Source organism: Vulpes lagopus, chromosome 21 (genome assembly GCF_018345385.1).
Source record: "Vulpes lagopus strain Blue_001 chromosome 21, ASM1834538v1, whole genome shotgun sequence".
Taxonomy (NCBI): Eukaryota; Metazoa; Chordata; class Mammalia; order Carnivora; family Canidae; genus Vulpes; species Vulpes lagopus.
The window spans coordinates 43,034,604-43,050,427 of NC_054844.1; the positions used below are offsets into that span (position 1 = coordinate 43,034,604).

Sequence of the window (15,824 nt, forward strand, 5' to 3'; positions counted from 1 at the left end):
GGTGGAGTCCAGGAGGCAATGTCTCCCATCGGCAATGTGATCCAGAAGGAGAGGCCAGAGTCCTAGTGAGGTTAGCTTGGCAAGTTTATTGAAAACCCAGCAATGCAAAGGATAGTACAAACAGGCACCCACCCCACCCCAGACCCCCTGGAGTTGCAGACATAAACCCTCCTGCAGCACACGGGGCTTGGGCCTCCCTCACACCACCAACAGGGGCAGGGGCCATGCAGCATAGCAGAGCCCACCTCTCCATCTGCACCCACCCACCACGTGCGCTCACATGCACATTAAACCAACAACGCAGGAAGAGAAGCTGCTGGGACGTTTGCCACTTGGAGAAGAACCATCTCAGGGGACTTAGGGATCCCTTGGGCCACCAAGGACTGTGGATCCTTTCGGGTGAGGAAGAGAAGGAAAGAACCTTCTCCTGCCAGGGAAAGGAAGGAGGAGGCAAAGGGCAGTGGGCTAAGGACGCCCGCAGTGTGGACAGCCCACTCTCCATTCTCCAAATTAATCCCAAGCCATGGATGGCGATGGTGCCTGGCACATTCTTTTTGGCTTTGGACTGTTCCTTTTCTCCCCGGGGCCCTGATTTGTGGAACTGTGTGGAATGAGCCTTTCTTCGGGACTGAAAGGTGAAGAGTGATCTGAAGAGTGGAAATGGGGAGTCAGGGAGAGGCCAGTCTACTGGGGCTGCAGACGGAGCATCCGGGTGGTGGAAAAAAATGACCCGAGGACAGGGCCCGGCAGATCAATCCCTGGGGAGAGCGGCGTTGCCTGCCTGGCAGGAGGGGTGGCTGGAGCTCCCTCGGGCCCAGAGTCCAGACGCCTCTGGGACAGAAGCAGGTGACTTTGAGGTGGCTCTTCTCGGGCAGTGGCTGGCTGGCGTGGCCTCTAGTACTTGGTGCGATGGCAGGTGGTGGTGGACACGAAGCGGACGCTGGAGCTGCGGCTGCCTCGGCCCCCGCTGCAGCTGCTGAAGGCCCCGTCGGGGGGCAGCGGGCAGGGGACGCTGGGGGCGCAGGCCTCGCCCCCCAGCACCGAGCCGCCCCGGGAGCCGGCGCTCAGCAGGTCCCCGCTGGCCTTGATGACTCGGGTCCCCCCCAGGCTGGAGGTGCAGGTGCTGACGGAGCGGATGCCGCTGCCGGACGGGCAGGTGGCTGCGCTGCGGGACAGGGTGGCGCTGGCGGCCAGGCCCTCGGGCCCACACACCGTCCCGCCCCGGGAGCTGCTCACGGCTGCGGGCGGGAGAGGGACCTGTCAGCGGGCAGGCCGCCCACTCCTGGGGCCTGGGGCCGTGCCCTGTGCTGGCGGGCACCGGGGAAAGGGCCCGCGCAAGCCGTCCCTCTCGTCCACACAGACAACACCCCCCCTCCCTCCTCTTGTCTGGGCGACTCTAGGGCTGTGACTCCCCTCAAGTTAAACGTTCAGATTAAAATGGGAGAATTTGGGATCCCTGGGGGGCTCAGCGGTTGAGCGTCTGCCTTCAGCTCGGGGCGTGATCCTGGGGTCCCGGGATCGAGTCCCACATCAGGCTCCTTGCACGGAGCCTACTTTTCCCTCTGCCTGTGTCTCTGCCTCTCTCTGTGTGTCTCTCATGAATAAATCAATAAATTTTTTTTTAAAAAATAGGGAGAACTCAACCAATTCCCCAGGTGGCATAGAGTTGTAAGTTGACTGTCATATATATAAGGCTGAAGTCAGGTTGGGCAGAGAGCTGGATTATCCAGACAACTGGAACAGTAGCTCCTACAAAGCCATGGGCTTTTGTCTCCTGATTATAGCATGTCCCTGGGGGGGTCCCCGCATTGTCCCTCCAATAAGAGTCTCTCGTCAGTTCTCTTTTGACCCACTGACGTCTTTGCTCTGTAGCCCTCTGGTATCCACTGGGGATATCTCCATGCTCCAGGGCGCCAACCCAACTAAGATCCTTGCTTAGAGCAGCCCCGTCTGTGGAGGGGTCCCCTCTCCTTCCCTCTCCTTTCACCAGAATCCTTCCTACCATCCGTGACCTCCACTCAAGCTTGACCTCTTGCAGGAAGCCACACCTTCTCCGAGGGCAGGCTCATCCGAGGACGAGCAGCTCTACCCGCCTGACCCCCCCAGTGTAGCGCTCACCCCACCAGACATCCATGTAGGTTTGTACTTTTGGATCAGGAATCTGAGTTTGAATTCTGGTTGTGCCACTGACCAGCTTTGTGACTTCTGGCAAACCACCTATTTTCTCCAAGTGAGCACTAAAGGGGTGCTCATGCCTCTCTTCAGGGCTTTGAGGGTCAGGCTGACAATGGGTAGGGCTCATCTTAAGAAGATCATAGTTCTAGAGAGCAGGGGGTGGTCTTGCCTTCTCTGTGCCTGCCCCCCCACTTGCCGCCGGAAGTGCCCAGCACAATCCCCTGCATGCTTTGGGCACAAATGAGGCTTTGGCAGCAACAGCAGCAGCAAGACTTGTGCTCATCCTTGTCCCATCCCCTGCTATGAGTGGGGGCGACTCCTGGGCACAGGCCTTTTCATTCCTTCTCTGACCTTTGTCCCTGAAGGACAAGACACTCACAAGAGAAAGGCTAACTCTCTTCTGGGACCTTCTCCCACCCATTCGACCCTGCAAACCTTTGTGATTGCTTCCTCTGGGGAGATCTCAGACCTCAGCTAAGGGATGCTCCCAGTCCAGGGGCTAAATGGTCCTTGCCTCCCTGACTATCACGGCCAAGCCCAGCATGGGTTCCGGATCCCAACGCAAGCCTGACTTCAAAGGAATTTTGCAGAGCAAAAGTGTGAGCAAAAAAAAAAAAAAAAAAAAAAAAAAGATTTTGCAGGAGAGAAGTGTGAAGAGGAAAAAAACTCAAGTTTCTTACATATGTTGACTGGTCCAACACCTTCGCAGATCCTGGGGAGAGAAAGAAATAAGTCAGTTCACAAGCAGAGTTGTTCCTTGAAAAGCTGCCTGCTATCGGGACGGCTTTCTTGCAGAGTGAACCCACCCATGGTTCTTACCCTTGGCTTACAAGCATCTCGGGAGCTTTGAAAAAAACACATTTTGCTAGACTCTGCCCCAAAACTATTGAGTCAAAAAATTCGAGGAAATGTGTTTTTATTATTATTTTTCAACAGATAACCCATCGCAGAAAATATCCCATGATTCTGGTGCAGCCTGTCTACAGACTTGCATTTTGGAGGCAAAAATCTAGAAGCATCTTCTAATTCCCTGGCAAGGGCAGCCTGACTAATACTTGCAGGGAAGCTACTGCTGCCTGTAGAGATGGATCAAGCGGACGATTCCTCACCTGGTCCCCTTCCCCACGCAGTTGGTCTAGAAGCCTAAGTCTCACCTCACCCCCACACACACCCCCGCACTGGGAGCTCTCACCGGATCTCCTCGCCCTCCAGCAGGCGCCTGTACGTGGCGATCTCGATGTCCAGGGCCAGCTTGACGTTCATGAGCTCCTGGTACTCGCGCAGCTGCCGGGCCATGTCCTGCTTGGCCTGCTGCAGGGCGCCCTCCAGCTCGGCCAGCTTGCACTTGGCGTCGGTAAGGGCCGCCTCGCCCTGCTGCTCCGCCTCGGCCACTGCAGCCTCCAGCTTGGCCCGCTGCGGGGAGGGCATCAGGCAGGTGGGCTTTGGCCGGGATTAGGGCCAAATCCCTGGGTGAGGCTAGAAACAGAGCCCCTCCTCCTCCCTCTGAGGCTTTCTCTCCTCTCCTTTGCCCACCTGAGACTTGGCGTGCTCGATCTCCGCCTTCAGTCTCTGGATCAGGCGGGTCAGCTCATTGATCTCATCCCGTGTGTTGCGCAGGTTGTCACAATGTTGACTAGCTGTCACCCGCATCTCCTCATACTGTGTGCGGGGGGAGGAGGTTATAAGGCCAAAGTCTGAGTGAAGACTGCAGCCCCACTGAGTTGAGGGCCTTAGACCTCCACTGGGTCCACTCCATCGTACATGAGTCTTACTCTAGGGCTGCCTACACCCCTTCCTCAGCCCCCCACTCCCTTTCCCACCTTGGTCTGGTACCAGGCTTCAGCATCAGCCCGACTGCGCCTGGCGACCTCTTCATACTGGGCCTTGATTTCATCGATGATTCCATCAACGTTCAGGTCCCGGCTGTTGTCCATCTTCACGATGACCGATGTCTCTGAGATGTGTGACTGCAGTAACTGGATTTCCTGTGTTGGACGATCAGCAAGACAGATGGGCTCAGAGTCTCATCAGTGGCTGGAACTCTGCCCAGGAGTAGCTTCAGGAGCCAAGAGCATTGCTCATTTGTTCAGAGCAAAAAGATGGAGCTGACCATCCAAACCCAGGATGAAGAAGGAGACGTGAACCATTTCAGTGTGAATTTAAGCCCTTGTTATAGGGGTGGGTCCGTGGTTGAGTGTCTGCCTTTGGTTCAGGTCCTGGGATTGAGTCCTGCATGGGGCTCCCCGCAGGGAGCCTGCTTCTCCCTCTGCCTGTGTCTCTGCCTCTCTCTCTCTGTGTCTCTCATGAATGAATAAAATAAAATATTTAGGAAAAAAAAGTGACCCCTTGTTATATGCTCGAAGATACCCCTTTAACACCTTATTTGCTTAGGTGAATACACGGGGCCTAGGAACTTGGCAGAGGGGAGCGAGAGCCATGCTAGGGTTGAAACTTTCCTTTGGCTTATCCACAGAGTGACTGTGGTGGTCATGGATGACTGAAAGTTAATAATGTTCTAGAACATGATGGTCTAGGAATTCCTGTATCTCCAGTCCTTAAAAGAACCAGGGGCTTAGAATTGGCCGGTAAGGGCTCTAGAGAGAGCTTTCTGATGCCTTTCCACTCAGAGCCAGACATTAGCTCTGGCTGGCTCTGTACCAGACCAAACAGACCACTTACGAAACAAAAGATAACTAGTTCATTTAGTTAATTAGATCAAACACAGTTTTTCTTACATCTTCTAGCAAATCAGTTTTCCAGATTCTTCTGGTAGAGAGGAAGTGACACTCTTAGAGCCCGGTCTTTGGATTGGCCAAAGAGGAGTTGCATCATAGACCCAAAGAGTTTATTCATAAACCTGAGTCAGGCTGCTGAGAAGCCTTACTTGCTTACCTTCCCTTCTCCCCTTGTAGGTCTTATACATCGACATATAGAGAGGATATAGATTGGAACGGGAGGAAGATATATGGTACTAAATGTTAGAAATTATGCCAGTCCACACGAAGTCCCCCAGGAGTCCAGGCTGAGCACTGATCTCCTTGTTTGCTCAGAGGAATGGATGCTTACCGCCATGTATAGAGTTTTCAGAAAGTCAATTTCCTGAGTTAGGGTATCCACGTTGGCCTCTAGGTCAGACTTATTTAAGAAAGCTGTATCCACATCCTGCAGACAAGAGAGGAGGATAAAATGGTCATGACTTGTGCACTGTTTAAACTTGGTGGGGTCTGGAGATGGGTGGGAAGATCAGGCCAATCCGCATAGGGCCAGGCCAGGCTTTGGGATGGGTGGGAGAGTCCCTGGAATGCAGTTTAGTGACTGTTGTTCTTCTCCCTACTATGACATGAAAACTCCCCTGGGGGCTCCTGGACATTTCAAATGCTTATTTAGAGACAAGAAGAATATGGATAACCTAAGACTCTCTCTCTCTCTCTCTTTTTTTTAATCTAAGACTCTTACAAGGTCACGTCTTCAGACCTCTGCTCTTGTGAAGACCCAATCCTAAATAATCTGAGGCCAAATCAGAACTCCAAAGGGAACCTGTTATGACCTTAGAGTTTCCACCTTGTGTGGGTGGCCCCAGACTCCACTGGGCTTCCCTGGGCCATTTATAGGTAAGGAGTTGGGGGTGGGAGCAGGTTTTGTCTTCAGAACATTTTCCTGTCTGGGGGAGAAGTTTGCTTGGACCTGTTGGTCTGTCTTACCTTCTTCAGAGCCACAAACTCATTCTCAGCGTTGGCCCGGAATCCCACCTCCTCTTCGTACCTGGTTGATAAGGATTGAGAGGGTGAGTTCTCATTCTGAACTGAGAAGCAATTACTCCCAGCAACCCAGTGAGCCTCTTAAGACATCCCTGTTACGTCCAGGAGCATGGGTCTCTGTTGCCACCTATGTGTTCTCATCTACTTTGTCTCTTCTTTAGGACCATTTATGAGCCTATGGCCTTCAGTTTTTCCAAATCTCTTACTTTCTCAAATTAGATTTGGGGTCTGAAAATGTGGACCATTGTTAGGCTCCTCTGCCGGAAAAGACTTGGAGTCATTGTACTTGAACATAGAGAAAGTAGGACCCCACTCATTGCTGAACCCGAGCACTATTCTTAAAACCAGAGGGCTCCTTTTTCTGGAGTCCACTCTCCATTCCCATAGACAAGACTAGGGATAAACCATGCCCAATTCCAAAACTCCTTTTTACTCAGGACCTGCAGAGGGCTTTCTCCTCCTTCCCTACTACATACATATCATTGCCCCTACTCCCATCTCTAGGCTGAGTATTGAAACCCGCATTCAACCCCGATCCTTCCAGCTGCTGTTATCTGAGCTTGGCAGCTGCTTTGGGGACCAAACCCTGGTGGTCCTTGTTCTATGAAGTAGAGATGCCACTTACTTCTTCTTGAAACCCTCAAGGACATCCTGCATGTGGTTCCTTTCAGCCTCAAACCGAGCCCGGTCACTGTTTGCTACGTCCAGCTGCCTCCGCAGGTTGGTGATATAATTCTCGAAGAGGGGCTCCAGGTTGCTCCTGGCACATTTCTGCTCTTGGAGGAAGTTCCACTTGGTCTCTAGGAGCTTATTCTGCTGTTCCAGGAACCGCACCTAAATCCGCAGGGACAGAGAAATGGCACCTGAAGAACTTGATGGGGTCGCCTACATGTCGGCCAGTTCTTCAGGTGGCCAGAGATGACTCTGAGCCTTACGTTGACGTTGTTCTCTTGTCTGTTGACTTTCATTCCTCCTGTAACTCAGTAGAAGCTGTAAAAGTATGTCTGCAACCCCCTCCTCATGCTCAGCCAGGCTCAGCTGCAAACAAGCTTTCAAACCAAAGCACTTCAGTACCATTTCCCCTCTACACCCCAAGAATGGTGTAAGCCAGTCCACTGGGAAGTTTGAAAAATTGATTTTACCTGAGCTGGGATTTGCCTATATCTAAAAATTGGTATCGGCCATCTCTCACCGAGAATGAGGAGCAAAGTATATTGGGATAGGATAAGGCATTAGGAGATGGGAATTCTCAGGTTATAAGTCCTATCCACCATCCCAGATACTCCATCAGCTGAGAATTGTAGAGCTGGAGAAGAACTTGGATCATTTGCTCCACCCGTTCATTTCAGAGATAGGAACCTGAAGCTCACAGAAGGGGGTTTCCATTCTCAGAGAGAGAGGATTCCCACTCCATGGAGGCATGGTTTGTGGGATGTCAGTTCCACATCATCAGGGTGTCACTGTTCCTCTCATCAGTCTGAAGATCATGACTTTCTGGGTGGCTTCCTACTATTTCCTTCTATCTAGGCAACTCAGCTGGATCTTGGTATATAGCCCACGGGGGAGAGCATACGTTCTTTCTGTTGTGCAAAAATCACTCAGTTCCATTCTCTACTTTCCTGATTCTGAACAGATGTGGTTACCCAGCCTCAGAGACTGTGACAATCTCAAAAAGAGCACAAAAATCTTAAAGGATAAAACCCTTTAAACACGTAGCCAACATTTGGCCTGGCCAAAATCTTAAGGTTTCTAGCCCATCTGAGAGATATTTCTAAGTGACTAGGTGCTAGGACTTAGTTTGTCCAAGTGCTCTCAGATTTGCCTGGATGTTTCTCTTTCCTCCAGAAGACACAACCACTGTCTTAGTCTACCCCATCATGCACCATTTCCTCAAGTTTGTCCTTGTTTTGCAACAAAGTGACCCAGAAATCACACTGCAGTGCCTGAAGGATGTGGGTCAAGGCTGATGCCTCAGGCCTGGGCTGTTTTTTCTTAAGGGAGAGGACACTCCAATGCATTTTAGCTCTTCCCATCCCAGATCTAAAGATTGAGCTGTCATAGGTACCTTGTCAATGAAGGAGGCAAATTTGTTGTTGAGGGTCTTGATTTGATCCTTCTCATCCTTCTTCACCCTCTGGGCATTGGGATCAATCTCCAGGTTGAGGGGGGTCAGCAGGCTCTGGTTAACGGTCACTGCTGTGATAGATGGGGCTGCTGGGATTCCACCTCCTCCAACTCTGTAGCCAAAGCCATAGCCAAGGCCCCTGCCGGCTCCAAATCCCAGGCCAACACAACTGCTGGCCCCGAAGCCCATACCAGCACCACTGCCATCACCAAAGCCAAAGGCCATCCCACTGCCAGCACCAAAGCCAACGCCACAGCGGATGGGACGAGGGCCTACAGCTGCTATCCGGGGTGAGCACGATCCAAAAGCCATGACGCTCCGACTACCAAAGCTGCCAAGGCCCCGGAAGCTGGTCCCACTTCTGCAGGAGACAGAGCTTGCCCAGAAGCGGTTCAGGTTCTGGGGGGTCACTGTGGAGCAAGAGCTGAAGTTGCCCATGCGGCACCCAGAGCTGACTCGGTAGGAGCGGCAAGACATGATGGCTTCCAGAGCGGGGATTGCAGAGTGGGGCGAGCTGGAGCTGGGAGTCCCTCTGAGGCTAGTGGATCTCTTTCCCCCTTTTATGTGTCTGAGAATCTGAGGATTGGCCCCATAAAAATGCAAAAAAATCCATTTGGATGCATTTATGAGCTTGGGTAGTTAGCAGAAACTCTTCATGCCTGTGACCTCGTTAATAATGAGCTAATCTCAGACACACCTATTCTCCTCAGGATCCGGCTATAACATCAAGCCTATAAAGATTAAAAACACATAAACACATAAACATTATGGTCCTATTTTCCCCCCACAAGTTCACCACAATTGCCATTATGGGGACATAAATTTGCTTTGGTCATAAATCCAATGGCCTTTTTCACTGCAGGTGCGGCTAACCACCAGAAAGTTAGGATGGTACGATTCCAGCAAGAGGCTCAAAAGAGATGCATCCGTATGGATGTAACCCCCTAAATAGATGGGGTGTGAGAGGGGTATGCAGAAGAGACAGGGTCTGCACAGCTCTGGGTCAGAAATGATACAGCAAGAATATGGCTTGTTGCATCTCTGTAGATGGACTAAGTAGTCCAAAACCCTTTTGTACTGTCTTATCTGTCCTCCATGCTCTGGTTTGGTGGTTTACAGAAGAGCTGAATCTTCAGCAAAGCTCACTTGGGTTGGTGTAGATGCACGTCTGATTTGAGACACTCAGAAGAGACTAATTCATGAATTCATTACTTCACTCAACGATGATCAGTTGTCCCTGTGTCCCAGGCAGTGTGCCTGGTGCTGAGGATGGAGAGATAAAAAGACAGTCTCTGTGTTGGGGGGAAGATTTATGTTAAGGTCTTCCACTGGTCAATACTTTCATGGCATAATTTGAGGCCAAAGCATGCTGATGGTTTAACCATGTATCTATGTGGAAAGTTAATTACATGATTTTGAATCCCCAAAAATACACATTAAGGCTGATCTATAGGCTTGTGTGTGGGTTTCTTGTGCTGATGAATCTTCGGTTAGGGTAGAGAGACCCAAAGCCATGAGCCTCTGGTCTAGGGCCATACCATCCTGAATGCATCTACCTTGGAAGCTAAGCAGGGTTGGGCCTGGTTAGCACTTGGTGGGAGACAAAGCAATAAGTCTCTGGGTAGAAAAGGAAGAGCTCTAAGCAATTGGATATTATCAATTGTTACCAGTATTGCAGATATTTCAGGATGCAGGGCAGGTGTTCGCCTTTTCTATTCCAGCACGTGACATGGTTCATCCTACTTGTCCATCCTACTTGTATCTGGTGGAACTTGGGCTTGACTGGATGTTCGGGATTCTTTGGGATGCTTGGGATTCTACTTGGAAGGGGATGCGTGCTTTTGACCTGAGCTATCCAGCCGGGGTCTTTGCCATTTTCTTCCTTTCCAGTCGCAAAGGGGCTTATTTCCTTTGGTCTTACTGTATTAGCTAGGACTTCCAGTACAATGTTGAAAAGCAGTGGTGAGAGAGGACCTCTTGGCCTTATCATTTTTATTTTTAAGATTTTATTTATTCATGAGAGACACACACAGAGGCAGAGACCTAGGTAGAGGGAGAAGCAGGCTCCCTGCGGGGACCCCGGGATCACAACCTGAGCCAAAGGCAGACACTCAACCACTGAGCCACCCAGGTGCCCCACTTGGCCTTATTTTTAATTTTAGTCGGAAAGCTTCAAGTTTCTCACCATTATTAAGTAGGATGTTAGGTGCAGGCTTTTTTTTGTAGATGTTCTTCATCAAATTCAGGACATTTCCCTCTGTTCCTAGTTTACTACTATTTTCCATAGACCCAGCTATCAGGCATATGACTGAAGAGAGAAGCAGGAAAGTAATGACGAGAGAATCCTTTTCGTGAAGATGCCAGTGATCCCTGTGCTGCTAACCGAAGGGCTGTCCTTGGCCCTCACTTAGCTTCTCAGCAATATTTGATCATTTCTCTTTCCTTGAAACACTTTCTTCTTTTGGTTTCCAGACACCGTGCTCTCCCGATTTCCTTGCCATATTACTGGCAGCTTTTTTTTTTTTTTTTTTTTTTGGTTGTCTTAGCCAGTTTCTCCTCCCATCCCCAACCTCTACACACTGCAACATCCTTCGGCTCGGCCTTTGTACCTGTTCACATCTTTATCTGCACTCATTCCCTTGGTGACGTCATACAGTCTCATGTCTTTTTTTTTTTTTAATTTTATTTATTTATGATAGTCATCACAGAGAGAGAGAGAGAGAGGCAGAGACATAGGCAGAGGGAGAAGCAGGCTCCATGCAGGGAGCCTGACGTGGGATTTGATCCCGGGTCTCCAGGATCGTGCCCTGGGCCAAAGGCAGGCGCTAAACTGCTGAGCCACCCAGGGATCCCCCAGTCTCATGTCTTTAAGTACCACCTCTCCACTGATGACTGCCGAGGCATATCGCTGTGCTGAACATCCCTTCTGTTCTCCGCACATAAATTTTAATGAACATCTTTATTTGGGTGCCAAGTAGGCATCTCAACCTTAATGCATCCCAAACTGTTTTCCCAATTGTTCCTGCTACATACATTCCACTTGCCAGGCTCACCATCCATCCCTAGAGTGGCTCTGGCCAAAAATCTGGCAGTCATCCTTGGGTCCTCTGGGTTTTTTCTCATGTCCCACATTCAATCCGTTGGCTGATCCTCCCTTCGGAACATTTGTGGGTTCCTTCTCCCTCTCACCACCCCACTGCTGCGCTGTTGCCCCAGCCCATCACTTCTCACTGGGTCCATTGATGTGTCCTCAAGCTAGTCTCCCTTTCCCCATCATCGTTTTCTTGAACAGCACAGAGCGATCCTTTAGCAACGTGTTAGATCATGTCATCTCTAGGCCCTTCTGGTTTCCCATCCCACTCAGGGTAAACAGTGTACAGGACCCTCCACAGTCTGCTATCCTGCTTTCACGGACTTTGTCACCCTCTGTCCACCCTAACTGGCTCCCGCTGCCCTGACCTCCTGGTTGTCCATCAAACAGGCAGGAAAACTCCTGCCTCGGACACTCCCCGCTTGCTCTTTTCTCTGCTGGAAGCTCCTTTTCCTCAAATAGCTGCATGACCAGGTCCTTCAACTTCCAGCTCTTTGCTCATATGACACCTCCTACTTCAAGCTCCCTTCCCCACGTCCTCCCTACCCCCCCTTCCCCTAGTAGTTGTCACCATCAGAGGTGCCCTCCTGCATCGATTTGCTTGTTTCTCTACTGTTCTCTGGCTGGGACAGAAGCTCCAGGATGCAGGCACTTGGGGGTGATTGGTTCTGCATCCCCGGTGCCCAGGAGTGTGGGGCACGTGGAGGGAACGCTCCCGCCCTGTAGAATGCAGGAATGCCCCTCAAAGAGTCAGGGTGGGAAGAAAAGGGGGAGAAAGGAGCAGAAAGTCAAAAGAAGAGAAATTCCAGCATCTGGTTTTGGAGATACATCACGAAGAGGAGACTCCAGCCTCTAAGGTGGGTGGGCACGGCCCTGAGGACACTGCTCGTGCAGAAACTCATGTGCTCCCTCGGGAGCCAGCACAGTTTGCCCTCTGGCTCTGGCCTCTTGAGCTCTGAGTCTGGGCTGCTTGGAGGAAAGGGCCAGGCCAGGGGATCCAGGAGATTGGGAGGGCGACTGGTGGATCCCTGGGGAGGCAGAAGAAGGGGGAGGAGAAGCATCGAGAACACCAACGAGGGTGCCAGGCCAACGACAGAGACGTGACACAGCCCTCGGAGTCAGATGGACCCGGGTTCAGTCCCGTTTTGCCACCTGCCAGTGGAGTGACCTTGGCCAGCGGTGCACCGAGGGCAGAGTGGGGACAGGACTCTGCTCCGGACTCTGCTTATGTGTAGAGAACTTAGAAATGAGAATACGAGGGGCTGAAAGTCAGTCTGCTTTTTAGTGTCACTGTGTGCCGGCCATTTGGAACAGTGTGGGGCAGCGAGCACGCACCCTCCATGGAGTAGCGGTGACCTGGGGACGTCCCTTAACCTGCCTCAGCCTCAGTTTCTCCATCTGTAAGGTGGACTGACACCTCCTTCTCCTTCACAGTATTGTAGGGATGAACGTGGAGGTGTCTGGGTCGTGGCAGGCGGCTGGCTACCCGCAGCTATTTCCGCCCAGTGGCCTCTCTGCTCCTCCCCTCGCTTGCCCGGGCCTCCCCTCCCTGCCAGGCGGGCACCCTGGCCTGGTTCCTGCCCACAGCCGTGCTTCCACCGCCCGCCAGTCTGGGGCTGTCCCGAGCTGGGCTTCCCCGGGCCCCAGCCGGCGGGGCCGGTGGGGCCTGTCCTGGGCTGACGAGCCGCGTCAGCAGTTACGGTTCTGAGGCATCATTTCGCCAGGTGATGCCAGGTGATGCGTAACACAACCCTCAGCCCTTTGCTCGGGGTGGCACGCGGGCGGGGCGGGGGGCGGGTGCCCCGGGGCCCCGGGCTGGCTGGAGCCTCTGCGGCCCTGGCGGTTCCTCCCTCCTGCCCGCGGGTCTGGGGGCTGGAGATCTCCCGCTGTGCTGCGCGGGGCTGAGATGCGCGGGTGCGGGCACGGGTGCGGGTGCGGGCACGGGTGCGGGTGCAGGTGCAAGCCCGCGGGAGGGGAGGAGCGAGGCCGGGGATCCCAGGTGCTGGGAGGCTTTGCTAAAAGCCGCCCTCTTCAGTGTTTCCGTTTTGCCTTGAGACAACGTGTGCTGGGGAGAGACGGCACCGGGTGGTGTTCGCGCCGGGACCTGCCGCTGTGGCAAGGGAAGCTCGGGGTCCCCCAGCGGAAGGAGGGGGGCGGTGGGGAGACGCTGAGCCCACCCTGCCTAGACCCTCCCCCCTCTGCCCTCTCAGACTAATGACACTGTGATGGAAGCTAAACACCCCCGTGGGAGCGAGAGAGCCCCCCCTTGTTCGGGGCCCCCACTCTTCCAGGCAGGATGATCTCCTCTTGCAGGTGTGATCCAGATTCCTCGCGTTGCCCACGCAGCTGTCGCCTGTCCAGAGCCAAAACGATGCTCAGGCCACTTCCACGGGGGCCTGAGCTGGGGGCCACTGGGCCTGGCGTGGCGGTCACGTGCTGGCACCGCTGACACCCAGCTGTCTTCCTTCCCCGACACGGAGGCCCTGTTCTCTCGGCTCCATTCACAGGGCCGCTTCTGAAGCTGCTCCTCCCAGTCGAAGCCCTGGCTGGAGAGCGGCAGTGGTGGGTGCACCTGGGCCACCCAGGGGACTGGGATGACGAAGGGGTCCTGGCAAGACAAGGGCCTCTGGGGGGCAGAGGCAGAGGGCACCTGAGGGAGGGGGCAGTGGGGCCGGGAAGGGCCTCGTAGGGGGGAGAGAGGCCCCGGGGTGAGGACGGACATGGGAGATGTTCTGGGGAGGCAGGCCCAGAGACAAGGAGCTCCATTCTGGGTGCTTCCATCCTCCCTGGGATGCTGTTCCTGTCCTGTCCTCACACGGGTGCTTGGGTGGGGGGGGTTGGATTCCTGAGGCCCAGTGGAGTGCAGTGAAGCTCGGACCTCGTGCAGTCCCCCATCCTCTCCGTACCCTCACACCTGCACCACCTACACCAGGCTGGCCCTGGGTCCTGGCTCCTCCCGCGCTCAGGAGCCGCTTGCCACCACTAGGAGGCACTTTTGTCCTGTCTGCCTCGAGTCAGCTCCTCAGTACGGAGGAAAGGAGATTGGGGTGGGGCTGCATAGCACTGAAGGGGACCCCCCGGCATATGGTCTGGAGGGGCCACCAGGCCAAACCCACCTCACAGTGAGGGGGGCAGCCTCCCCCCACCCACACCTTTACCTGGTGGCGTGTTTCCTGGGCCTCGGCCTGTGGGTTGGAGGTGGAAGGGCCTTGCGGACTCCGGGCCAGAGCATCCTTGCAGTTTTCAGGGCTTCGCGTGTTCAGCAAGGAGCTCCACTGGCTCTGGGACCAGGTCCAGAGTGACAGGGCTGCAAGTGGGGACTGAGGCGGGGAGGCCCTGCTCTCCTGTCCCCCTCCTCCCCTCTGCATGGTTGTGTGGGCCTGGACTCCAGACTCTCACCGGCGTGGGCACGGTGCGCTCGGGCTCCCGGTCGCTGGTCCCTGAGCCTGGAACAGCACTTGCCCCGCCCCTGCCGCCGCCACCACCAGGCTTCCTTCCCCGGAGTCCAGCTGCCCTTCAGGGTCCAGCTTGGGGACCTTCCCAAAGCCCAGGACCAGGTAGGACCCCCAGTCACGTCCCCCTTGGCAGCCATCCTCACATCTTTAATTCCCGTCCCAGGTCTGCATGCCCGGCTGGGCTGTAAACCCTGTGCGGCTTGCATCGCGGGGGCCGCACTTAAGAAATCCACAAACAAACAGCTGGGTTGAGATACAATCCACAGGCCATATAATTAGCTCATTTATTGTTTTTATTGTTATGTTTTGAAGATCTTATTTATTTATTTTAGAGAGAGAGAGAATGCAGGCGTGAGCGGAGCAGGAGGGACAGGGGGCGGGGGAGGGAATCTCACCCAGACTCCCCGCTGAGCGTGGAGCCCTACGTGGGGCTCCATCCAGGACCCTGACATCATGGCCTGAGCCAAAACCAAGAGTCAGACGCTTAACTGACTGAGCCACCCGGGTGTCCCTATCATTTGCTGATTTAAAATGCACAGTCAGGGGCAGCCCGGGTGGCTCAGCGGTTTAGCACCGCCTTCAGCCCAGGGCGTGATCCTGGGGTCCCAGGATCGAGTCCTGTGTCCGGCTCCCTGCGTGGAGCCTGCTTCTCTCTCTGCCTCTCTCTCTGTGTCTCTATGAATAAATAAATAAATAAATAAATAAATAAATAAATAAATAAATACATAAATAAATAAATCTTTTTAAAAAATGCACAGTCGGGTGGTTTTGGTATATACTCAGGCACATGCAACCATCACCATAGTCCAACTTAGAACGTTTTCACCACTTCCAAAGGGAACCTTCAGCCGTCACCCCCCACCCCATCTTCTCCTCCCTCCAGCCCTAAGCAACCGCTGATTTGCTTTCTGCCTCTATGGATTCCCCTCTTCTGGACTTGCATAGGAAAGGACTCGTCGAACAGGCGCTCTTCATGTCTGGCTTCTTTCACTTGCCATGTGTGATGTTTTCAAGGATCGTCCCTGTGGTAGCACGTGTGAGCGCTTCGTTCCCTTTCACCACCGGATAGTATTCCATTGTGTGGACAGACTACGGCTGTCCCCACCCTCTGGCTCCTGTGAATAATGCTGCTACGAGCACTCACATACAGGACTCTGTGGGGACATGTGCTTTCATTTCTTCTGGGTGTACATGGCCACCAGGGGAAGTGCCGGGTCCTA

The 15,824-nt window shown here is 53.5% G+C and overlaps 1 protein-coding gene across 1 annotated transcript; it reads right to left on the bottom strand.

Moving 5' to 3' along the window:
* Positions 1-894: 894 nt before the first annotated feature.
* Positions 895-8,535, bottom strand: KRT84 (keratin 84). Its single transcript, XM_041736218.1, has 9 exons — positions 7,999-8,535; positions 6,559-6,767; positions 5,877-5,937; positions 5,242-5,337; positions 3,996-4,160; positions 3,709-3,834; positions 3,368-3,588; positions 2,856-2,887; positions 895-1,238 (listed from the first exon to the last, which is right to left on the bottom strand). The coding sequence occupies exons 1-9, from the start codon at positions 8,533-8,535 to the stop codon at positions 895-897; spliced, it is 1,791 nt and encodes a 596-aa protein (XP_041592152.1).
* Positions 8,536-15,824: the final 7,289 nt, after the last annotated feature.

Excerpts from the sequence above, each read along its gene's own strand:
- KRT84 (XM_041736218.1), bottom strand. The coding sequence starts at position 8,535 with ATGTCTTGCCGCTCCTACCGAGTCAGCTCTGGGTGCCGCATGGGCAAC. Across the intron at positions 5,938-6,558 it reads CTTGAGGGTTTCAAGAAGAA|GTACGAAGAGGAGGTGGGAT; the intron begins GTAAGTGGCATC and ends CTTATCAACCAG. Across the intron at positions 5,338-5,876 it reads AGTTTGTGGCTCTGAAGAAG|GATGTGGATACAGCTTTCTT; the intron begins GTAAGACAGACC and ends TCTTGTCTGCAG.